Below are 24,251 nucleotides of genomic sequence, written 5' to 3'. Positions count from 1 at the left end.
TACATTCAGTTTGTACATGTTAGTTCATAAAGTGAACAAACAGCGGACATAATCATTAAGAAAACTGGCCTCTGGTTTCATAATGCACGCATGATGTAGCTGAGTCTCAGGCACATTAAATAGGTTGTTTTTCTGTTTCAGCTTTTTTCCTCCCTTATTGAAATTGTTTGTGGAAGAAATTATGGAATGATATACAGAGGTTTATGTCTTGTCAACTTAACCTGAAATATAAAAAGCTTGCTCCAAGTCATACGTTCTTACTTTTAATACAGTTTTGACCGAAAGTTCTTAAATCTCTTTTCACTAAAACTTTTGTTAAAATTTTGAATCTGACCTCAGCGCCAACCAATTCAATTTTGTGGCACCCATGTGAATTTTCTTCACACTAGAAGAATTATTGGACAAGGCCCGCAGCATGTTCCTTTTATTCTACTTCATTATTATGATTAAAAGCTTAACAGCCAATATTGGAAAACCAATTAAGCAGTTAAGTCTTAAAATGGGTGTTCACAATATAAACTCAAACATTTCTAAAGATATTGGTCTAAGATTGTTAAAGCCATCATACATTAAACCTACATTGCTACCATAGAGCCATGTAGCCTATCTTAACTCCATTTGAGTCCTGTATGTATGTTTCAGGCTAGGAAAAAAGGTGAACAAGCAATTTACATACTAGAGTCATTCAACCCAACACTTATGTGTCTTAACAAGGTTTATACACAACAAATTTATGTCATTTCAGCATCAGAGCCGCAGATTTTCAGGCAGGTCAAAGTCTGGTCTACTCCAGAAGTCTGTCCTGTTGAAACATCCAACCAGGTCCCAGTTTCCATCCAGCTCTTGATTTGAGGTTAAGTCCCTCTTTGTGTACTGCACCAGTAACCATGGTAGCAAGTCATCAGAGTAACATGGTCAACAGCTGGTTTAGATTTCTATCCTTGAAGGAACTGACTTTGGAGCAGAGCCTCGTCTCTTGGTCAGCACATTCAGTTCTCAGTGATATAAAACTGGTTTTATTTGGTCACAGAGCGCCGAGAATCACAGTGAGAGATTCTCAGAGACCAAAAGTTCACAGGGAATCTCTGGTGTTAGACCATTTCTCAATGAGCTCTAAACCGATCCAATCTACCCTGAAGGTCACGGTAAGAATACAGCAACAGAGTGACATCATCTGCAAAAAGAGACCCTGGGTTTCTCTAACCAGACACTCTTCATTATGCCTTTAAAACCTCTCCATGCTCACCACAAACAGAACTGGAGGCAAGGAGCAGTTCTGGCAGAGTAGCAACAAGATCAACTTTGTGTTGAGAATGTTGTTTAGGTGATGTATGGACTGGAAATCCTTTAAAAGCGTCCAAACACTCCAACAGCAACCCAAACGAAATCGCTAGAGAAACCTGGCAGGAAGCCTTCTTCAGATATATATTAAAGTTTTTCTTCCAAACTATGAACAAAAATGTTCTCTAAAACACAACGGCGCATTGTGAGAACTGGTAATCACATAATCACTGAAGGATTGTAAAATATTTATAGGAAAGCTGTAACTATTGGGAAAAGCTGCAGGATCATTTCTAAGGCCAAAATATGTGAACCAGAAAACAGTTTACTGTCTGCATGAAGACAGACTCCAAAAACTCCCAAGCCTCAAAATGTTTAAAGCAACATGCTGTAATTACTTCTACTTTTCCTTGTTTGAAAATTATTTCAATGTTCAAGAAGTAAAGAAAAAAATGTAGCAAAACCATAGTAGCTTTTTTTACCCCTTCATAAAAAACAGCTGGGTCTGTTTTAGATGCTAACAAGGACAAATGTAAATCTTCTCCCCTGCATAATAGTAAAACACCAGTGAGAAAATGATATGACAAGAGTTGTTTTTACTGAATACCAAAAGTTTATTTTTAAAAAAGAAATAAATCAAAGTTTAAAAAAAAAAGTGGGGGAAAAAAAAAAGAAAAAAAAGGGCCATTTTTGAGGCTGACTGATGGTAATAAAGTTCATCCTGAGGTTGTTCTGAGGCGAGACGAAGCATGTAGAGTAAACTTCATCAGTGCCCATAAAACACTTCCGAGGCAGGCCGCTCATAAACACACACACAATCAAACATCCACACACACACACACACACACTCTACTGAATTTCTCCCATGTACAGACGTTTATCACTGGAGCCAGACAGCACTGCAGAGAGAAAACAGATGAACAGCCCAATAAAATTAACAGATTTTATGCATTTAGAAACTACATCATGACAGCATTTGAGGTTAGTTTGTGATCTAAAGAGGAAGATAAGCACTTCTTTGATGCTTCAAAGGTTTCTGCTCTAAGCTACAGCAGCTGAGTGACTGACTCACCGACAGGCTCCTCTGGGTGGAAGACAACCTCATTGACAGAGCCGGCGTGACCCGGCAGCTTGTACAGGATCCGTCTGGACGTGGTGTCCCAGATGTACACAAATCTGGGAGAGGAGACAGAGCAGCAGAAAGAATCACTTTGCAGAATCTGTCCGGGAGTTTTTAGTCTGTCCGCCATCTTTGAAAGGCACTTTTGCAAAGGGACAGAAAAACATTGGGAACGGTCTCTCATCTAACTCGTTTTTTATGATTTAGTAGCTTTTTCATAATGTCTCTGTGCAGACGTATCAAACTGGAAAATACAGTCGGAATATTTTTATTTATTGTCACGTTCCAATCCCATTCTATTTCATCATTGTGACAGAACGACCAATTTTTTAATTTGAAAGAAAATTAAATTGTTTTCAGAATTTTTTAGATATTTAAATCTGAAAGGTGTGGCATGCCTGTGAGTGGTGGTAACATCCTGTGACACCTCTACTCAATATGAGTAAAAACAGAAAACTTTTGTTAATTTTGAATAGTAATGTCTAACTCTAAAAACAAAGTGTAGGGTTGATGTTACTAAATGGTAATTGGATTGAACTTATATAGCACTTTTCCAGTCATTTTTACCACTCTAAATGCTTTACACTAGAGAGCTGGAAGCATCTCACACTTTGAGTTCAAGCATCAGATAATGTAAGTCAGCTTTTCAACAGATACTAAGGACAAATCATTAGTACCGATAATGACGTAATTGAAATGAAATGAAATGAAATTTATTCGAACATGATACAAATATAAAAATAAAATAGTGCACAGTAACAAGAAGTGCATAAGAAAGAAGAGAAAATACAGATTTTTTGTTTCAGTTAACATATCATGCTCAAAATGGGGTAGGAAGAAGTGAGAACTTATAAACTCCTACCCTAAGAGAAAACACTTGAGTTCATCTTTAGAGTCCTACTGTCATTAAAAAAAATCAAAATCAAAGTGGCAGTCAGAAGTAACAGTTACTAATATTTACCTATACATTTTCCCATTTTATGCTGGTTTATCTTTCTAAACCCTTAGATATTTAAATCTGAAAGGTGTATAAAGTATGCATATCTTAAAGCTACAGTAGCCTACAAAGGTGAACAAATTTGTGTTAAAATGAAAGAATTTTGTGATTTAGAAAATCACAAAAGACCCTGATGAATCATTTTCAACTTTTAATGATTTTTCAACTCAAGAAAGGTTTCACAGCAAATGTAATGACCACTTTGAAATGGGTTAGCCATAGTTAACAAAACCTAAGAGAAAACCTTTGAGTTCATCTGTAGTGGGAAAAGAGATGTCTGCATAATCTAATAGATTTGGAAAAGTAAAGCAAGTTCAGAGAAGGTAAATATTATCAAGTCAAGATGTAGCTACCACAAAAGAATGAGTGCTGACTCTGAACTGCTTCAATCAAGTATTGCTTTAATACTAATACAGCCACATTCATGCAGCCACATTGTTATCTTCTCTGTTTTTGTGTTAAAAAGTTATTTTTCAGTTCAGTTATACAGAATAAAATTAACACATAATGTCATAAGGGCTCATCTCAGACACCCGACATTTTGACTTTAATAACAAGTTGTGCTTATGTTTCATTCTGAACAGTTAAAGTTAAAACAAGACTGGACAAACCGAATGAACAAGAGGAGCAGGAATTTTAATAGGACTTGTTTTTGGTTGTTTATGTTCTTTCTATAGAAAGAAAGAACACAATTGAGAGATTTCAAACATTTTGTTCCCACTTGCATGCGAGTTAATTCTGAATTCTGCTAATTTTATCTAATGCTCTGAATGCCCTTTATGTTGACTCTACAGTTCTGCTTTACTCTGCAATTCAAGGACGTTGCTAGCACAGAAAACGATTTACGGTGTTGTCTGGTGGTTTGTTTGTTACCTGTCAGCTGAGCCTGCTGCGATCTTACTGCCGTCAGTGGACCAGGAGCACCTCAGCAAGTTCTGAACAAATAGCAAAACACGCAACAGACTGCATTAGCAATGAGATGTGATCTGCGAGTCATTCAGAGCAGCAATTAGTTCAAGCAAATAAAAATGCATTTCCTGACTGAATGATGGGTTTCCGTTACAAAACAGCGGAATGAAGCCAAACAGTGTGAAAAAACTCCTAACAGGTTTTACTTTTAGTGTCTAATTAAACTCTTCGACCTGTTTTCCCTGCTAACAAATCAGGATTACCTTCTCGAAGTTGTGAACGTTACCCTGGAAAATCTTCACGCATCTCTCCTTGGGTGCGAACGGTCGCACGTCCCAGATCCGCACTGTGTGAAAGACACAGAGTTCTAAAACAACAGAACTCATCCACATTATGAGCCACACGAAACCCAACGCCACCTGTGTTGTCCATGGAGTTCGACAGGAGGTACGATCCCTCGGAGCTCAGGCTGAGTCCGGTCACAGAGTCACCGTGGCCGTGCATGTTGTAGATCAGCTTGTTCTGCCGCAGGTCCCACACCTGCATGACGAGTGGGATGAGAAACAGTTTTCACAAAGAACACACGGGGAGCTTTAAATAGGCCATATGATGCAGATGGTGGAGACAGTGCCGTTTCTGAGGGGCCACAGCGGTTGCCATGAGTTCTGAGTCATGGTGGTAAAAACCAATGGTTACCAGAGGCATCAGCAGGAGTCGAGGAAAACGTTTTTTGTTTTTTCCCTACAAAAACCCACAGAGTTCCTGGAGTCTCTCAAAAGTTGAACTGTTTTTGTTCTGTTTAGTTCAGGGCAGTTCCACTGTACTCAACAGGGCCAGCTGCATACTGGGATAATGATATTTTCTGTTCAACAGAATTGAACTAATTGAAATTCAGACAAACCTGAATGAAGAATTTTAAAGAGCTAAAACTCTACCGGCTGTTTTGTTTGTATTTCCTCAGAGGGTTACAGTGTGTATTGACACGGCCTTAAAGTGCTGCTTTGTCACTTTTTCCAGGAATGATGGGTAGCCCAGGAAAAACATGCAATTAGAGGATAAAAGATCAGAGAGCACAACATGCAACCAACCACTTCTTAGTCTTATTTTACCCTTCAGTATAGTTCTATTTGGACCAAAAATATTTCAACTCGCACAAGTTTTTGTTTACATTTCTTTGAAGAAATAACACGTTTGGCCCTTTTTTTTTTTTTTTTTTTGTATGTATGTAATACTACACAATGCCATAATACGCAGTGGCACAGAATGAATAGAGAATTAAACAAAATCAGCCACGATCTAAAGCCTGATGAAGACCACATAAAAGTAATAAGTAAAAATTGAAAACTACATATAAACAAGCCGAGATGAGTTTTAAACAGCTACATTCAAAAACTATTAAAATTCTCAGTTATTTACATCCTACAGCTTAAAGTTTGTTTAATGAAACCGGAGTCACTAGAGGGTAGGAGTAGGATTCACCCTGTGGTTGTTTGGAGCATAGAGTAACATAGTTTAGACTCTTTCTCATCTGCCGGTCAGCTGGCTGAAACATGGCTACCACACTTTTACCTCACAAGACAAAATAAGATAGAAATATTCCCAGTAACAACAACTGAAAAAATCAAGGTGTAGATGGAGCAGAGAGACAACATTCTCATTAGGGTAGCTCTGTTTTATAACAACAACAACAAGTAGGTCATGACTTCATTTCTCTAATTAGCACATCAACGAGGTCATAACAGAGTTTTAAAAACCTGACTTCACTTTGGACACATTAACTCGTTTTTATTGAGGCCTAATTTCAAAAACAGATGCTTTCCTTCATATGTTTTAATGCGGTTGTCATCAAAACGCAAAACGGGTCTGAAAGCTCGACCAAAAGTGCGTCCATTAAGATCATTTTTGTAATTGCATCCAGTTTTAGAGCACTACGAGGACTGTGTCCCTGGTTAAAAATAACAAAACCTTCAGCCACATAAACGAAAGGGAACATCTGTGCAGTAATTATGGCTATTTATCTGCCAGATGGTCCAAGAGAAAGGTCAGAAGAACCAGCTCCTCTCCGTTTAGCAGAGGTGACAAAACGACTGATGCAAAAAAACAAACAAACAAAGCATAGTTCAGCTCAATGTTCACAAAAAACCAACTGCGATTCATGATTGTTGGTTATACTTCACATTATTCCAACTTTAACAATATCATGTGATTTTGAAGCAGTTTGAATAACTGTTGCTTTCCTGTTTTTACATTTTTCATCCATTTACTAAAGGTTGCCCTGAGGCCACCATACCAGCCCATGCAGTAAGAGGATGATATCGGCATACAAAAACTCACATTTTTCTCTCTTTTTCTCATCCATCATTGCTATTCTTCTAAAAGTGTCTGTGACATTTAAAGTTTTACACCTCATCGTCTGAGACAGGTGTGGGCATCTATTTAAGTGAGACTGCATCTGATTAAAACATAACATGACATTTGCAATTTAATACCGAGCAAAATCCTGCATTTGTTGTGCAGCCTTACTATAACACAATTCACATTCAAATTCAATTTGAAAAAAATGAAATACATTTAAAATGTATCACTTTCTATCATTAATACTGAATATTTAATTGTCAGTACTACCATGTTTAGGATTGTTTAGTATCTTTGATGTTAGTACCTTGATATCATTGTCGATGCCTCCAGATAGAATCTGATCACTGGTGTCATTAAACGTCACAGCCAGCACCTGGTATGTGTTCTGAAAAGTGTGGATGGCTCCTTTTTTGCGGATGTCCCAAAGCTGTAAGGCGACAAAAAGCAGTCACATTTAATTTATGACCAACTTTAAAGTGCAAAAATGTGGTCTGGTATGCATTTCATTTCAACAATAAGCCACTGAGTCGTTATATGGATTATTTTAACACATAACCCACCTTCACTGTCCCATCATCACTGCCAGTGCACACCAGCTGGGGCCCCCGACGAGCTGGATAGCAGGTGTTAACAAAAGAGGTGTGGCCCTTCAGACGCTTGATCCTCTCACCGGTCTCGCTGTCCCACACGCCCACAGTCTTGTCTGTGCTCGCCGAGAACAACAAGCTGAAATATATAAAAACATATGACTGCCAAAAGAAGAATTTCTAAATGTTTACAGCAAACATAACTCTAAAATTAAAAAAAAATGAATAAATAAGAGAAACAACCATTTTTTTTTTTTTTTCTCAGAATGGCATAATCATCTCTGAGAGCTGCCCACACCTGCCATCTGTGTTGTAATGCAGCTCCATCACTGCTCCACTGTGGCCCTTCAGGGTGGCGAAGTTTTCACAGTCTCCATAGACGTTCCACATCACTGCAGCAATGTCACAAAGCAAACAATATGTTATTTACTGGAACAGTGGCCTGTCGGCTGTGCTCTGGTCTAATGGTTGATGGAGTTTAACTTTTGGCAATGACTCACAGATGAGCCTGTCAAATCCTGAGGAGGCCAGCGTGGCTCCGTTGGGGTGATACTTGCAGCAGTAGACCTCGCCCTCATGGCCTGACATCAACATGATGGGGGCCTGCAGGCTGGAGGTCCGTGGAGGGCCCTATGGGAGCACAAACATTTATAGTTTCTGCATCACGACTATCCAATTCATTATGATGCAAACCCAAAAAGGATGTACTGGCATTTGGCTGTACTTTTGATTACAAAAATAATTTTCAAGAAGGAAAACTGACAATGTTTCAGTGAAGATAATACATTAGATAAAAGCAAATGATCTCATTAATTAAGCAATCATAAGCTGACTTAGTGGTTCCCCAGAACAGTTTTTAAGTTGGATCAATTTTAAAACTCCGCAAGACTTGAATTATGTAAAGACACGCTTTTTAACAGATTATTACTGCTTAGGGTAATAATCAACATCCAGGTGTTTATGATTAATCCCTAAATGTATTGAACTGATCGCATGTGTGATATTTAAGGCATACACGATCAAACACATCAATGTATTTTTCTTTTAGACATTTTCCTGCTTAACTAACAAGTCATCTTCTATAAAATTTATTTTAAAACAATCTGTGTATTCAGTTATTACTTTTAAATCACCCAATAAAAAGCTAATGTAAGGATTATGTATGTAAAAGAAGCAGATATGAGGACACAGCAGCTATGGTTCGTACCGCGGACACGAGCTGCTGGGACTGAGCCGCCGCCACAAGCTCCATCCGGGGCCGCTTCATGGCGGAGGGAACTACCGCCATGTCGCCGGCTCTCTTCAAAGGCTCAATCATCCCGGGACAGCCGAAAAAGAGGAGAAAATCCCTTAAAACAAGGTTTCGGGTTATCCAAGAAAATGAATGGACTTTATTGAACTAAAAAGAATGTCGACGGAAGCGGCAACAACGGAGAAGACGGAGCATGGAAATACTTCCGCTAGACAGAAGGCTTGTCATTGGTCAAAGTTTGAGCCGGATGAGGTGATTGGCTATTCTGCTTCTTGCGTAGGGATTTACACCGGATGTAAAACATCCACCCTTCAAATAGCACGAAAGGTACAGCATTGACTTATATTTTCTTAGGCTTATTGTCCAAGTAGTCACAGTTCTTTCTTTAATAATCATAAATCTGCATGAAATGTTAGCTTAAGAAGACTGAATATATAAATGTGGGGTTTTTAAGCATTTATGTGATTCCTCCTGTCTCTGTGTTACTTGACAAAACGTAAACAGTGTGTTCCATCGGTTATTATTTTGTTTTTCTGTATGATTCATACACCTTGCGTCCAGCAGCATTTAAGATTTAGTCAGTTTAGAATCATACATTTCGACGTATTTTAATGTTTTATATGCTTGACCAACAGAAAGTAGCGCATTACTGTGAATGATGCAAACCCAAATATGTATAATACGTTGTTTTTAAAGGGTTTTACTGATTGTAAACTCATTTTCTGTATGCTTTGACCATTTTTGGACATTATTCTTTGCAAAATAAGGGAAGCACAGTCAGTTTGGATAGAGAGCGTTTGTAAACATAATTTTATAGTCTGTCCACAGTTGCTCAATTGGATTTAGAGCTGGGCTTTAACGGCATGTGTTTTATCTATTCCATTTCATTGTAATATGTTTAAGTTCAGTACTCTTCCTGAAGGTGAACCTGGAAGAACAAATTTTCATCCAGGATTCACCTTTATGTAGCTCTCAATAGTCCTATCATCTCAGGACAGCTTTTTATGTCCCTGCTGAAGAAAAGCACCTCCACAGCATGATGTTGCCACTGCCATGTTTTCACATGAGATGATGCGTCTAGACGTAGGATTTAGGATTTTCTTAATCCTCCTTAACATCCTGCTCAAACTGTGTGTTTCCAGCCTTGTCTGTCACCGTTCAAAATAATGTAAACATTTTTAATTATCATGTAATTTTAAGCAATAAGTTTTTTTTTCTCTGTCTTATTAAGATCAACATACCTTATCCATACTAGAATGATATGTTCTTGTTTCTTTTCCATTTTGAAACATGCTTCTGTTTCGGGCCTTATTTGTACCACAGGAAAACAGGAAGTCATGATTACAAATTAAAAGTTTGCCATTGATCAACGTAAAAAATATTGCATTAGCAATGATAATGGTTTAGTTGTTGCATATTTCTTAACATAGATTTTGATTACTGACCAAATAAATGTTCCTAAATTTTTGGTTTGAGAATATGCTGCTGGAATAAAACAAACAAACAAACAAACTTATTGTAATACTTTATGCACTTCTTTACTGGCGTAAGTGTTTTATTTTATTTCAAAACAGAGGAAAAAGTAGGCCTTTCTACTCACTGTACCTTCTGTTACTTTATATATTTTCTTCTGTCACTTTCAATGATGTTGCAAATCCTAATATCTGTTTAATTATCTGTCAACCAGATCTACCATAAGACAGTTGTGACCCACCCATAGTTGGAGTAATGTCTGATCGAGGTGGACATGGTCGTGAGCCGGCCGGATTGGATGGTCTACCGCCGCTGCACAGTATTGCCAAAGGAGAGGTGGTCTCTGTGCAAAGCTATGGAGCCTTTGTCCGACTGCCAGGTTACAAGAAGGAAGGTTGGTAAAAAGGGCTTGCAAAGGGACTTTAAAGTAAAGAATCATAACAGGGGGGAAAAAAATGCTACAGACAAAGACACGTTTAAGGTTTTAGGTTAGCTTTAGTGAGGAGGTGAATCACTACTATAGCTAAAAAAATAAACCAGAGTGCTCTCAAATGATGGGCAAAATATTCTTCAAAATCTTGTGATCCATATTTGCTTAGGGAGAGACGTCTGGGAAAATGTTGCTTTATATTAACACAATCCGATTTCATTCTTATTATGCATAACTTATGTTCCCCTTTCAAGAAAAAATATAATTATGTTCCACAAATCTATGCCTGTATGCTAATGATACATGTTTACTAAAGACACACACACACACACACACACACATAATGGGTTATGGGAAGCACAAGGAGGTAGACAATATAAGCATACTCAAGAATTATGAGAGTTGTATGAAGCAGGCCATCTGAAATCTATATTTAGCCTATGAGTTACGTATTTGATGATGCCTTATCACTGGCCACTTTGGAAAATTGCTAATGCTTTTCACCCCTAGAGGGCACACTCAGCAAAAGTTTGGTTTCAGAGAAAAGTTAAGTAAAGCCTAAGAGGGATAAAAATAGAACATACAATTAATTTACTTGCAATTTAGTCACATGAAATAGCATCACGTGTTCACATTTACACACAGGAGCTTGACTTTAAAGTAGCTGGACTCCTCGTGTCCGGGTATCTGGCTGAATGGAATAAAAGCCTAAAATTAATGTGACATTCTTGGCTATGATGTGTGACTATAAACATGGTAGAACGGTATGTTTTCATCCTGTAAGTTATTTTTGTGTGACATCTCTATAAAAACCCCCTGTAACTCCACTATAAACAGGTTTGGTTCACGTCAGTGAGATGTCTGCCTCCAGAGTTGAAAGTGCCTCTGAGATTGTGGATGTTGGCGAACATGTGTGGATCAAAGTCATTGGGCGCGAGGTAACGACATACAAAAAAAGCCCAAGCACACACAGGTGTGGAATGTAAATCCAGCGTCACCGCAGTCCGACCATTCCTGCCTGTCTGTCAGATTCAAGGTGACAAGGTGAAGCTGTCCTTCTCCATGAAGGCTGTAAATCAGGGAACAGGACAAGACTTGGACCCCAACAATGTTATGGCAGAGTAAGTGCTTATAGTTTTGTGTGTGTGTGTGTTTCTGCAAAGGAGAGTGTTATCCTCTTCTGTTTGTGTTTACAGTCAGGATGCGAGGCGCAGGAAGCAGTTCAGAGATCACACGAGTAACAGGATCACTCTGGAGGCTGTACTCAACACGACGTGTTCAAAGTGTGGCTGCAAAGGTGCTCCAGCATGACTGGAACTGTAAAAGAAAGAATCAAATTATAGAAAAAATATTTTTGAGACAGCAGCTGCCTCATGTCGAAGTTGTTCAAAGTCAGTTTCAGTAACTCAGGACTCCTTTCAGGTCACTTTACAAAGGACTGTTTCTCAGCTCCGGGCTTGCAGTACGCTCTTGTGCCTGAAGAGGACGATGAAGAGGCAGAGCAGCAGCAGGCAGCCACAATCAGGCCACCGCAGGACTTGGACAAAAAGAAGAAAAAGAAGGTGAAAATGTTAAAGTAAACAAAACTTGCCCTGCTTTCTCTTCCTGCTTATTCCTCCGATGTTTCTCACCTCGGCTGTCTGACAGCTCATGTGATCCGACATGACAGTAGCATCATGAGAACTCCTCTTTTATGCTGATTTGACAGAAAAGCTGTGAGCCAGTTTTGAGGTAATGAAACTGCTGTCAGTTTTCTGTATGTATCTGCAGCCTCGATGTTCAGGTTCCTTTCACAGTGCCTTGAGGAGTTCCTCCTTTGTCACTTTTTGATAAATTACAACCATAAACCGTGATGGGTTTTGTTGTGATTTTGAGTGCTTCCTAAATATGAAGTAGCAGGAAAATGATAGGATTTTTTTAGTAAAAAAAAAAAAAAATCGCAGCATGCATTTGTATCCAGCTCCACTGCAGTAATACTTATAGAAGTACATTTCCGGTTAGAGCTGCAAGTCATTTTATGGTATGTCTGCTTTGCACATTTAGCGATGAAAATCTGCAACACTTTTCATATATTGTTTTGTTAGAAACGACAATCCCTGTGGTTTTTTTCCCCTCCTCTACTTCAAAATTGAGAGCTAATATGAGCTTATTTATCGCTTTAATAAAGCAAATTCTGTGATGTGGTTGTACCAAGGATATAAATACTTTTAGAAGGCACTTACAAATGTATACGTAAATGTGTGTTCTTCAGGAAAAGAAAATGAAGAAGAAGAAGAAGAGGGACAGAAAGGAGTCAGACAGCGACAGCAGCAGTGAGTGTAAAACGAAGAGGAGGCGTCATAGCAACAGTCTCGACAGGCAGGAGAAGAAAAAGAAGAAGCACAAGAAGCAGAAATCACACAAGCACAGCTGAGACAGCCGGAAAGCTACACACACACACGCACGCACACGCCTCCAGTCAGTCACGCCACCACTCTCACACATGCACATGTTGATAAAACAAAGCGATAGGATTGTGGTCTCTTATCACGTTATTATTCCTTACAGACCACAAGCTAACTATAGAAAATACAGTCATAGCCGTTTTGTTGTTGTTCTTTTACGGGCAATACATTTCCTGTGAAAGCTCAAAGGAAAATACTGTTTTAAACAAAAGGTCACGTGACCATCCCCGTCTGGCCTGTAGTAACCTCTGACGCCCAGAGCGATACGAGTCTTTGCCTCTTATGTAATTAAATATGTGTAAATTATATGGCAGCAGGAGACATCCACTTTTTTTGAAATGCAGATATTGTTTACAGCTATTTGGTTTCTGATGGAAGTCAATTAACGAGACATTGGGGGGTAAAGCTGACAGACACACACACACACACACACACACACACACACTCACTCACAAACAGGAAATGTAACACCGCACGAGTGAACACACAACAGGACCCTCATATTATGGTGACATTCAGATTTATGTTTATGTTTTCATGTTGTTGTAGGTGCATGTGTGTATTTCCACAACCCGCTTCCTGACCTGCTGACTCCATTAAATCTGTTTTCACCTGTAAAGACGACAAAGAGCCTCCTGACTCCTCTTTGTTCAAAGACCTTGAAGTCACAATGTTGCTGTTAAAATCTGCCCTACGGCCCAGAGTACATACCAGCACAAGGTCACATCCAGTTAATGATTTCAGGCAAGGTGGTCAGTCAAATAGAGCCGGTCATACTGTCCCTAGGAAAAGTATTCACACCCCATTTTTCAGATTTTGACATATTTTGACTGGATGTAATTAAATGGATTTTATTTTATTTTTTCAAATAGATGTGAAGGAGAATGAAAATGATTCGTGTTTTTATTGTATTCAGTCACATTTACTCTGAAGCTCATCAACAAATCCACTGTAGCAAACTGCTCTCTGAAGTCTCATAATCATTAAATAGAATCAATACCAATAACCTCCAGAAGTGCACCTGTTTATAACACAATGCTATTTCAGCAAAAGAGGTTTGTTGGGGAGCACTAATGAGGCTAAATTCAAAATGCTGTGTGGCAGAAAATTAGCACTGCACATTATACTAGACATACTGCTAATGGTGGAAAGTGGTAAGGAGAGCATTAAACTGAAAAACACTTTCTTTAGAAGGTAAAGGTACGCTGAATTTTGATGGGAAGATGGACATAGCTAAATACAGACTGATTAAGAAAAAAAAAAATACAAAATTAGAAACTGGAAAAGACTTGAGACTGGAGGGGAGGCTCGCATGGAGGACAACAACTATACAGCTAAAGTAGAGTGATAAAGATCAATGTGTATTCATGTGTTCACCGCCAAGTCCCAAACTGAATCCAGTGAGAAATGGAGACGTTCTCCATTTAATCTGACCCAAAATGAGCTATTACTCAAAAGAAGAATGGCCAGAAATATTGTTCTCTAGATGTGTAAAGCATGTGTAGCTAAATGCTCCAAAGAACTGCAGCTGTAATTGCAACAAAAGCTGAGTCCACAAAGCGCAGACTCAGAGTGGGTCGGACTGAATACGGATCGTCTACCTAAAATATTTTAGGTAATTTGCAAAAAATCTTGAAAACTGTGCATAATTTTCTTTCCACTTCAGAATTATGCATAGCTTGGTATTGGTTCCTCACATAACATTTAAGTAAAAAAACAAACAAACAAACAAACAAACAAACAAAAGAAAACAATTCAATTTGTACCCTATTTCTGATTTTCTGCTGTAACATAAGGTTTGTGAGAACCATTTTACCAATATAAGAATCCACAAAAATTAGAATCTTTTGTAAGCTTTTGTGGGAAACTTACAAAAAAAATGTTTTGCCGACACTGACCCAGATTCAACTTTCTGCTTGTGAGATTTGACAGATTATTTCCAGATGCAGCGGTTTGAAACAGCTCCAGCGCAGCCCACTGGCAATAAATTTAATCTGAAGAATCCTCTTCATTTCTTCTTCTCTTGTTTACTCCATGTGGGTCTAATAGACAGCCCCAAACTTTCAGAACCAGAATTGTAACTCTGTCGCGGTCAGTCGTTTTGTGTTTTACTTTGTTTCCTTGGAAATGATTAATAACAGTTATGGTTTTCCTAAACATGAAATTACTGTACTTAAACAATGAAATTCAAATTTTAGAGGGAAACTGAAGTATTTGCTTTTCAGCTACAATAAAAGAAAGATAGTGGTACTTTTTGAAAATAAAATCCGAGCATGTTATTTACTAGAGTTACTGGGCTAGAGCCTCCAGCTATGCTGATCCAAACAGTGATCAGATGAAAGACATATATTACAGTAAAATGACTAAAAACTCAAGATTAGATCTCATCACAAGCTTCACATTTTCCGTACGCTTTCCTCTTTATCTCAGCATCTTCTTTAGAGAAAAACAAACTCTTCATCGGTATAAATTGAACAGTTTGGCAGTAATAGCTAGTTCCATTTTATTTTGTCACCATACTTTATGATTATGTGGAATAGAAATAGTAACTGTAAAATCAACAATACTGCAATTGTGAACCACACTGCAATCATTTATAGTTTCAACTTTGGTTTAAATGAACCACAGAATTAAGCAATTTCTATTAAAAGTGTTTTTTGTCTCTTGTGTTCATTTTTTATTTTTTCAATTTAAAAATGTTACAGGCTTTTTTCTTTAAATCGTAAATCATTATTTAGTGCTGCTGGAGGCGGCACACAAGCCATGTCGGTCAGAATGAACATTAAATGTTCTGAATTTTGGTTCTTAATTAGCTGTAAGCCACAATTATCAACATCAGTAAAAGTAAAAAATATTTCACACAGAGAGTGAAATATAGCACTCTGTGTGTAGATAATAGCTTTTTGAATCAGTTTACTGAAATAAATTCACCTTTTGACGTGTTCACTGAGAACTACCTGTTCAAGAACAGGTATAACCTGCTGAGGAGCAGCTCAACGTGGAGCGGATCAATTCATGAGTCACCGGGCCGAGACGGGCTGCGTCAGCTGCAGGATTCCTACTGGGAGTTCAAAGCAAAACTTCTCGTGTGAACAGAATCAGAGAAAGAAGCCACACCTCCCAAGCTCTTAAGCTTGACTAAAGTTTGCAGTAAAACAAATAACGAACTCAAAACACCTTGAGTCATAAATATACATAGATAATGTTCAACTGAGAGAACACAGAAGCTTCGCTTTCTTGGTTGCAAGTTATTTGTCCGGTTTACAAGGGGAACTGGGGAATTACTCAATATAGAGAGAATGATACAAAATGTCTTTCATCAGTTTTTATTTTTTCCTCAAACCACCAACCGGCAAGCTGCAACTTGGCCAAAAATCCTGAGTTCACAAGAAGACGATGATCAAAAACAGACACTAAAATTGGCTGGGAAAGATATGAAATGCAAACGAAAAGTTTTTCTGATTTCAAAAATCATTGGTTCATGCAGCCTTGAATCTCAGTTTAACTGAATGAAACTTTATGCAAAGGATATCAGGTCAGTCCGTAGACTTCCTTAAGCAACTAATCCAAGGGACATTTAAATAAATATTCATATTTGGTTGATTTTTTTTTTCTCAACTTTCAACATTTTACCTTTTCATTGTTTACATTTTGATTCAGGTTTACTGTTCCATACCCATTTGTCTTTAAGCACAAACAACAACAAGGAAAAACTAAAGTGCTTTTCAACAGAAGGGTAGACAATGGCAAAATAGGTTTGGAGCTGCAACACCACATTCTTCATCACCTCTGAATCTGATTGGACAAGTGAAACCATTTGGTGAACCGACTGGAGGGAACTAGATATTAAATATGAGTGCAGCAGGTCAAACAGAAAAAAATGGAGCTTAACTTTTAAGAGACTTAAAAAAAATGCAAGGACCAAGAAAATGAATTCAGAAATGACCTTTAAACAAGTGGGGGTAGCAAAAAAAAAAAAAAGAAGAAGAAGAAGTTTGTGGTTGTTTGCTTGTAAACAGAAAGTGCAAGAAAGACGATTTCCAAAAAAGGTTTCAACATTTCTTTTTGATAGAAAAGAGTTGATTTCTACTAGAAAAAGCTGAATTTTACCATGGTATCTTCCTGATATTGATGGATCCTCCATCACAGCAAAATTTGTGATACTGGCTTTCTTATAGACTGGTGGAGATAGACACCAGTCGGCCCACAACCCTGCAAAGATAAGAAAACAATGGATGGTTTTCTGAGGGAGGAAAGGTCACCAAAGTAGGACCTGGTGGGTATAAATAGTGTAACTTCAGTCTTGTTCTCATTAAAAGTCAGAAAATTTGGTGCCATCTATCTCTTAGTGCCAACCAGGAAGTCAAAAAGATGCTGAACATAGTTGTCAGCAATGAGATTTTACTTAAAAATGGAAGAAAAATAAATCGTGTTTTTAAAAAAAATGGCAACAACTGCAATAGAAAAAAGAAAAGAGAAAAGCAGAGACCCAAGAGTTGAGCCTTGTGCATCTTCCCAGCAAAGGTCAGCAAAGGTGAAGGAAAACTCAACTAATGGTGTCACAAAAACATCTCACCAAGAGGAACAAAGTTGGACAGCTGAACCTCAGCTGGACGCCCACTGCTCACAGCCGGGGATGTTTGGTGAAATGGATGGTGAACTTTTTAACATGCAGGCCACACGGAAATCGGAGTGAGAGAGATCATGTGTCAGGAGCTGTCACCAACTGGTTCACGCCAACAGTCTGTCTTTTCCCATCAGCTAAACATATTCCCAAAATGTAGGAATATTCCCAAAACAATCCTCCAGCTTACAGATTATGCTGCTCTAATTTGTTTGACTTTCATAATATCTCCCATTCAGTTGCTCCACCTCTAATTAATGACACACATTTGTGGTGGACTAGTAATTACGCTAGTACACTGGTAAAAGAGAACTATACCTTTGACTTGAATGTTACAGAAATTATCAAAAAGTGCCAAAAATGTAATTGCCTGATTGGTTAATTTACTTACTTAATAAGTAAATAAACAGCATACAGAGTGTCCTTGTCAAAACGTTGCTACTACTAACAAAGGTGAGGAAGATCAGATGAGTAAATATCACACTTATAATTGCTATATATTTAACATATTACACCCACCACTGTGAGATTATTTAAACTTCAACTTCCCTGACCAAACTGGTCTCCTTACCAACCCTTTTTTTTCTACATGTAATAAGTAAGCCTAGGGCTACTTGCAGAAAAATGCAGTGGATATAAGATTTCCTTTGTTCTGAGAGCAATAAGTGCATCAAATAAATTAAAGCAATACTATGGAATATTAAGTGGTATTAAATGATTTTGTTTATTCAAGGGTGTTGAATAAACAAATAAACAAATTCCCACTGGAATTTGTTTATTCAATACCCTTTCTACATGGTTGAACTTGGTCAAGGTTTTTGCGATGCCTAGTTTTGTCGTCTACGTCAAATCTAGAGTGAACTGTAAAAATCTAACTGTGAAATAAACAAAATCAAAATCCAATGAAACATTCATGTTTATGGTTAATTTTCATTAACTTCCAGCCGTTTCCTCCACAAACTGAAGACGTTCCTGTAACAACTGTGGTCAATGGGTATCTTTGGTGGTGGCAGACAGATTAATTATCTCCTTCCCTGCCCTTTCACCCCTTAACCCTGCATCCAGTTGGCTCTGAGTTATTACCACATGATCTGAGAGGGAGGGATGCAAATTTAGATCTCACACCTAATACACAAATAGAGGACATAACGTTTCCCTCATCCTGGGCGAACACTCTGATCAAACCTCCCCACACCAAGGGAAAATATACACACTCTTACATAGACACACAGGTTTTTTTAAAAGGAGCTATAATTAACTTCAACTCGAGTACAGCCAATTGTGATGGAAACAGTGGTTGCACACAGTACTTGGCTGTCAACTTTGCGATCTAAATAAGTACAGTTTACACTAGAGCCTTGTTCGGCAGGTTCAACCCATTTACAGGTTCAACAAGCATTACATTTATTTAATTAAGGAAGTTATGACCTTGGAAGGAGGTACTTTATTAGAAATTAATCTGTCCAACACCAACAGAAAAAACTGAATAACCCCTGCTTCACCTTTAAACAATGAATTAAAAAGCAGCCTGCATGTTAAAGAATAGAAAAAACTGGTTTACCTGTTTGTCATTGTTGACTTTTATTTTGAATGTTTGAGATCATAACATTTTCAAATTCCAGAAATGTGCCATGCAAAATACAGTATTTTTAATATGTATATCTATATTAAAAACAAACAAACAAAAAAAAACAATCAGCAGTTTTATTGAAAACAACAACAAATTATTGGAATTTATTCAGTGTTTTAGTAAAGGGACAAACAAAAACAAAAAAAAGAAAAGAAAAAAGGAGAAGTTTACGAAACAGGCAAAGTCAATGTCAACAGTAACAGTAATACTGAAAGTACAATAACACGGGGCTAGCAGCCATACATGGCGTTTTCTTGGCCTCCTTACTGTAGAGCAGTACGGAGTTTTGGGGCTTCAGCTGATGCAGTACACTCCATGGTGGGTTTTATTCGGCTTTCTCGTAGCGACGTGTGCAAACCACATCTCCAATTTTAAGTGTCTATGGCAAAGAAATGAGGAGATTAAAACCTGAAAAAAACACAACACATATAAATGTCAAATGTGCATTATATGATACCTACCAATGTGAGCTTGTTTCCGTCAACTTCCCTGACCAAACTGGTCTCTTTACCGTCCCACTTCTGTACGTGTACCAACTTGCCGTCCTCTATTGTCACTAGGGACTTTAGAGAAAAAAAGAGACATATTTAATACATGGAAATATGGAAACAAATAAAGCAACATGTAAAGAAACATGAACTCACTTGCTTTACTTAGGCACTTATTGAACTAAACAGATTTGAGTGCCATTTTAGTAAGCAAAAATAATTTTAAAAAATTTATCATGCAATAATCACTAATATAAATTAAACTAAGGTAAATTTTTCAAACGTTAGCTATGTCTCCATCTCCCAATGAACCACTGCTTTAAAATTAACAAGTTATTAAAAAGACTCGCCAGTTAAAATTACATAAGCTTGGCAAGGTAAATTACTTTTAGTCTGACAAAATTTTTTGATTTATAGTCTCTACATTAGTTGTGCTAAACTAAAAGGATAGGAATATATATATATTCTATTTATGCTAATATTACAAATGAACTTTTACTTAAACTTTTCTTCTGACCTGAAGGAAAACCTATATTTATGGAATACCTTAAATGTAAATCTTTTAAAGAATACTATTTGCTAAAAAGGAAAGGAAAATTTTTTTTAGCTAACATTACCCAAGTTAAAAATTAAGCTCAAATACATTTTAATTAATTGACCTTAACGTCTTATCTTCAAATCTTTATGGCTAACTTCCATCGTCATAGGAAAGACCACAAACCGTGGGCAGAAAGTGTTTTCTTTCCCTATCCATCTTATTTTACAACAGCTTATTTATCTTATTTTACAACTTATAAAAAGCTGCAGCTGGTAACTTCAACATTTCCTAAAGTTGTAATTTCAGTATATTTTTCTAATAAGGTCTATAATGTGCAACAGAAAAAAAAGTATTCACATCAGATATATTTAAGGTTTTCTTGTAAATTGTTAGTTTGATTGAAAATTTGCTTTAAAAAGTAATTTCATTTCATTTTATTTCACAAAAAATTTAAAAACTGAAATTTGGGTATTGCGTCCAAGTAGGGCTGAAACGATTCCGCGAGTGATTCGAGTACCTCGACTATTAAAATTCCTCAAGAAAAATGTATTTGCCTCGAAGCTTCGGTAAATTATATTTTATCATTTAGCGCATCGTGTTCCGACCAGGTTATTACTTGCGTCGCGCGGAGCTCTCACTTCCGCCTGAGTTGTTGACGAAAGCTAAGTGTTGGCAGCATAACGTCCGATTTTCAAGTTCGGCCTGGGAGGATTTTATCGAGTTATGATAATGTTCGGGTCTTTTTCGTTTTTCGGGGGAACAATAACTATCCTTAGAATGTCGGGAGCGTCGCGATGCCTGGAGTACGGCAGCTTTTCTCCTCCAGGAGCTGCTGCCTGGTGGCGATTCATAGCGAACTGCTGGGAAGAGCGTTGCAGGTGAACGGATAGACCGAACACTGCGGGCGGCTGTGCATTAGATGATTAACGTAAGTGTAGCTTTACGGACGAACCGGAAAATGTATTTTATATCATCCCGGTCTCAACAAATTGGTGGCGAAGCGCATCGCGGCGGCACGTAGCTGGTAGATGTTTCTGTGTGACGAACGAAGGTGTCAACTCCCGTCGCTAACATAAACACAAAGGCTATAAATGTCTGAACAAGGTGAGAGTTCATCTACTAAATTGACTGGAGATGAATACATAAACCAAAAGCTGGAGTATAGACAATTTTTTGTATTTGTGAACCTGCCTCTTTATAATTAAATTGAAAACAATTTCAGATTTTTGTATAACTTTTCTACAGGTTAACTTAGAAAGTGAGCTATTATTGTTACAGGTTAATTTTCTAATCTACAGAAAAGTTATTGCTAGGGAAGCTCAACCGTGAATGGAAAAATTGGACTGAGGTTGACATGCAATAGTAATACTGCTGTCATGTTAGATTTACCAATGTTTTATCTTTTTTTTATCCGATTACTCGATTAATCGACAGATTACTTGATTACTAAAATATTTGTTTACAATAGCCCTTCCTCTGAGTGTTATATTCTAGTGGATTATAGAACTAAAAAGCCTTTGACCTCTCACCTTGACCTTCCTGTCATCTGCAGTGGTCTCGTCAAAGTCTTCTCCAATCTTAAAGGAAAGCTCCGTGTTCTTAATACTGCTCTGGGTCTTCACGGTCACCGTGTCGCCATCCACAGAGATAATTGTGGTGGGTTTAGTCATGTTGCCTATCTTGCGTGTTGCAAAGCCCACACCTGGACAAAAACAGACAAATGCAACTCACCAGGAAAAGTAAAAAAAACAAACAAAAAAAACCCATTTCAATTGCCTGGATACAGTTGGATTTGAGGCCTGCTAGTAATGCCAAGGCTGAAGGATTCTCCAGCCTACAGCCTGAATACCACTCTGCAAAGTTCATGCCTACAGTTTTCTGAAAACAATGATTTTTCATAGGAATTTTCAGAGGAATTAATGTGCACTTTTATGTTTTGGCATATTTTACATAATTTATAAGCAGTCCTGTTACTCTACGCCATCCCACAGGGTTCTATTCTGGGCCCCCTTCTGTTTTTTGTTTTTTAAGCATAGGGTTCCTCTGAAGTCAATCTTTAAACAGCAGAATATTTCCTTTCATGACAACATACAAATTAAGCTTCTCCGAAAAGTAAAAAAAGAAAACTCTTAAAAGAATTTAATCATGGCTGGATATAAACTTCCGGTGTTTCAATTAAAAAATTATATATTTGGTAAATTAGATATTCAATGTTAAGATGATGGAGCTAACTTTGAGCAGCTGAGGTTTTACTGAGTGACTTGTTTTAGGATGCATTTAATTTTCCCTTTTTGCTTTATCTTTGTCAAATTAATAAAGATGGGAGAAGATATATTTTAAAACCTAGGTAAAATGATTACTTGCTAAAACCCAATAATTATGGGTGACTATTCAACAGCTAAATTGGCTTCAACATTACACTTGGATAGCTGAAGTTTGTTCTGTTGAAAAAGTCCAAAGATAGGATTGGAACTTATAAAAATCCAAAAAGCAGAGAGGAAAATGTGCAACACAAAAGTTAAGAGGATGAAGCAATAACCGTATCGGTTGTTGAAACATGTTCTCCCGAAACCAAATCTTTTTTTATTTACAGATGATTTGGAGAAAGTCAGTGGGATCTGTTGATACAAGGTTATGGCAGAAGCTCTGGATTTGGCCCCTGGGTGCCTTCAAATGGCACAATCTGTAATCTTTATTTGACTACTATCAGGCCTGGAGCATGTTCTTTAAACACAGTGGGGTCCCATTGACCAGAGTTTCTGTCTGGACATGCGAGAGCAAATGTTTACCGACTTGCCTCTCAGAACGGGAGTGTGTGAGCATGAGGGATAAAAGGAGTTTATGTGATTGGGTAATATTGACTCACTCCCTTTTCTACCATAGTAGAAAACCTGCTGTCAATAAGGCTTACAAACAGAAAACATGTTTGTGGATGGACTTGACATGGCAAGATGTGTCATTGATCCAACAACTGGGGTCATAGGGTTGAAAAGTCCCATGGTTTCTGAGCTGAAACGGAGCAGGCAGGTCAATGGTGGGAATCCTGTGAGGTCAAGGACCATCAATCTTCTTGACAAAGTCAAATAGTTCGTCACAGTTGTAAAATTCACCGCACCTGTTCCAGTCTTGGATGCTAAACCAGCACATATGTGGACGATTTTGCCGCCATCTTATTATTCTGCAAACTCCATGAGGTCTGGAGTCATTTTGATATGAAACTCTGATCATGGTGGCAAACAATGAGAAGCTTTTAGCAAGGGTCACACACATTATGCACAATTATCCGTGCGCGTGTGCCCGCGCATGTGCGAAAGAATGAAAGAGAGACAGTAGCAGACCATTCTCCGTCTTCACAGTTGAGGTTTTCTTTTTTGCACCAAAGGAGAACTCCTCCCTTACTCGCAGCTCTCTGGCCATGCGGTCCACCTTTCTTCCTCCCCCTTTCTGGCTTCCGTCTTCTCCTGTTTTTATTTTTTCCTTCACACACCCACTCTTAAATCCCTTTTTTTCTCCCCTAATTATGCAATTAGGTTCCTCCCTCATTTGGTGTGCCACAATTATTTAATTTTACCCACGCTATCCATCCACCAGCCGCCTCTCAGAGCGTTAAAAACGTAAACGCAGATCTTTATCTTTCCGCAGCCTTTTTTTTTTGCCGCATGTGTTCACTTGCAGCCCTGGCAGCGCTGCATCCTCTCCTGTTTCGCACGCATGCGCACACGCTTCTATTCATTAAACGTGCACCGGACGAAAACAGAGAAATCCTCCTTACCCAACTCTTTCATGTAATCATCAAATTTATCGCTCTCCTTCAGGTTCCACGTGCCCACGAAAGCCTCGACCATGTTTGCAGCTGCGCAGTGAAATGAGGACGCGGGCCTGTAAGAGGGTTAGCAGTCAGCGGCGAGGCAGAGGAGCGACGGAATGAGAGAGGAGGGAGACAGAAAGAGGAGAGTTTATTCAGCAGCTCAGGCCTCTCTGCAATCTGACTGGTCGGTTTCAAACCGGCTGTTCGTGATGTCACCCGCCCGTGAAGAGCAGAGCAGGAAAGGAGGTGGAGACAACATTACACTGCTTGATACTGCATGTTCATGAGGCGATTTCTTCCGATTTTACCCCC

At 38.2% G+C, this 24,251-nt stretch overlaps 3 protein-coding genes across 3 annotated transcripts; 1 reads left to right on the top strand and 2 right to left on the bottom strand.

Annotated features, from left to right (window-relative positions):
* Nucleotides 1-1,878: 1,878 nt before the first annotated feature.
* snrnp40 (small nuclear ribonucleoprotein 40 (U5)) lies at nt 1,879-8,732 on the bottom strand. The gene is made up of 10 exons (XM_044138647.1): nt 8,460-8,732; nt 7,753-7,882; nt 7,551-7,644; nt 7,226-7,391; nt 6,970-7,092; nt 4,727-4,847; nt 4,571-4,653; nt 4,272-4,333; nt 2,354-2,457; nt 1,879-2,180 (listed from the first exon to the last, which is right to left on the bottom strand). The coding sequence occupies exons 1-10, from the start codon at nt 8,568-8,570 to the stop codon at nt 2,131-2,133; spliced, it is 1,044 nt and encodes a 347-aa protein (XP_043994582.1). The 5' UTR covers nt 8,571-8,732; the 3' UTR covers nt 1,879-2,130.
* Nucleotides 8,733-8,736: 4 nt separating this feature from the next.
* zcchc17 (zinc finger, CCHC domain containing 17) lies at nt 8,737-13,475 on the top strand. Its single transcript, XM_044138648.1, has 7 exons — nt 8,737-8,831; nt 10,192-10,371; nt 11,245-11,345; nt 11,437-11,528; nt 11,604-11,704; nt 11,830-11,969; nt 12,659-13,475. The coding sequence occupies exons 2-7, from the start codon at nt 10,233-10,235 to the stop codon at nt 12,818-12,820; spliced, it is 735 nt and encodes a 244-aa protein (XP_043994583.1). The 5' UTR covers nt 8,737-8,831; nt 10,192-10,232; the 3' UTR covers nt 12,821-13,475.
* A 5,690-nt stretch (nt 13,476-19,165) lies between these two features.
* fabp3 (fatty acid binding protein 3, muscle and heart) lies at nt 19,166-24,114 on the bottom strand. Its single transcript, XM_044138645.1, has 4 exons — nt 23,904-24,114; nt 21,661-21,833; nt 19,567-19,668; nt 19,166-19,484 (listed from the first exon to the last, which is right to left on the bottom strand). Exons 1-4 carry the CDS (start codon nt 23,974-23,976, stop codon nt 19,431-19,433), a joined length of 402 nt encoding a protein of 133 aa, XP_043994580.1. The 5' UTR covers nt 23,977-24,114; the 3' UTR covers nt 19,166-19,430.
* Nucleotides 24,115-24,251: the final 137 nt, after the last annotated feature.

The sequence above is a fragment of the Gambusia affinis genome, linkage group LG14 (assembly GCF_019740435.1).
Source record: "Gambusia affinis linkage group LG14, SWU_Gaff_1.0, whole genome shotgun sequence".
Taxonomy (NCBI): Eukaryota; Metazoa; Chordata; class Actinopteri; order Cyprinodontiformes; family Poeciliidae; genus Gambusia; species Gambusia affinis.
This window is presented reverse-complemented; position numbering and strand designations above follow the sequence as displayed.

What these genes read in the sequence shown, in the direction of transcription:
- fabp3 (XM_044138645.1), bottom strand. Translation starts at nt 23,976, where the DNA reads ATGGTCGAGGCTTTCGTGGGCACGTGGAACCTGAAGGAGAGCGATAAA. An exon ending in CAGATGACAGGAAGGTCAAG is followed by an intron (nt 19,669 to 21,660) that starts GTGAGAGGTCAA and finishes TTTTCTCTAAAG; the next exon opens with TCCCTAGTGACAATAGAGGA. An exon ending in ACGGAAACAAGCTCACATTG is followed by an intron (nt 19,485 to 19,566) that starts GTAGGTATCATA and finishes TCTTTGCCATAG; the next exon opens with ACACTTAAAATTGGAGATGT.
- snrnp40 (XM_044138647.1), bottom strand. Translation starts at nt 8,570, where the DNA reads ATGATTGAGCCTTTGAAGAGAGCCGGCGACATGGCGGTAGTTCCCTCC. An exon ending in CCCAGCAGCTCGTGTCCGCG is followed by an intron (nt 7,883 to 8,459) that starts GTACGAACCATA and finishes GTGCTCCCATAG; the next exon opens with GGCCCTCCACGGACCTCCAG. An exon ending in AGGATTTGACAGGCTCATCT is followed by an intron (nt 7,645 to 7,752) that starts GTGAGTCATTGC and finishes ACATTGCTGCAG; the next exon opens with TGATGTGGAACGTCTATGGA.
- zcchc17 (XM_044138648.1), top strand. Translation starts at nt 10,233, where the DNA reads ATGTCTGATCGAGGTGGACATGGTCGTGAGCCGGCCGGATTGGATGGT. An exon ending in GCCAGGTTACAAGAAGGAAG is followed by an intron (nt 10,372 to 11,244) that starts GTTGGTAAAAAG and finishes CACTATAAACAG; the next exon opens with GTTTGGTTCACGTCAGTGAG. An exon ending in CCCAACAATGTTATGGCAGA is followed by an intron (nt 11,529 to 11,603) that starts GTAAGTGCTTAT and finishes TTGTGTTTACAG; the next exon opens with TCAGGATGCGAGGCGCAGGA.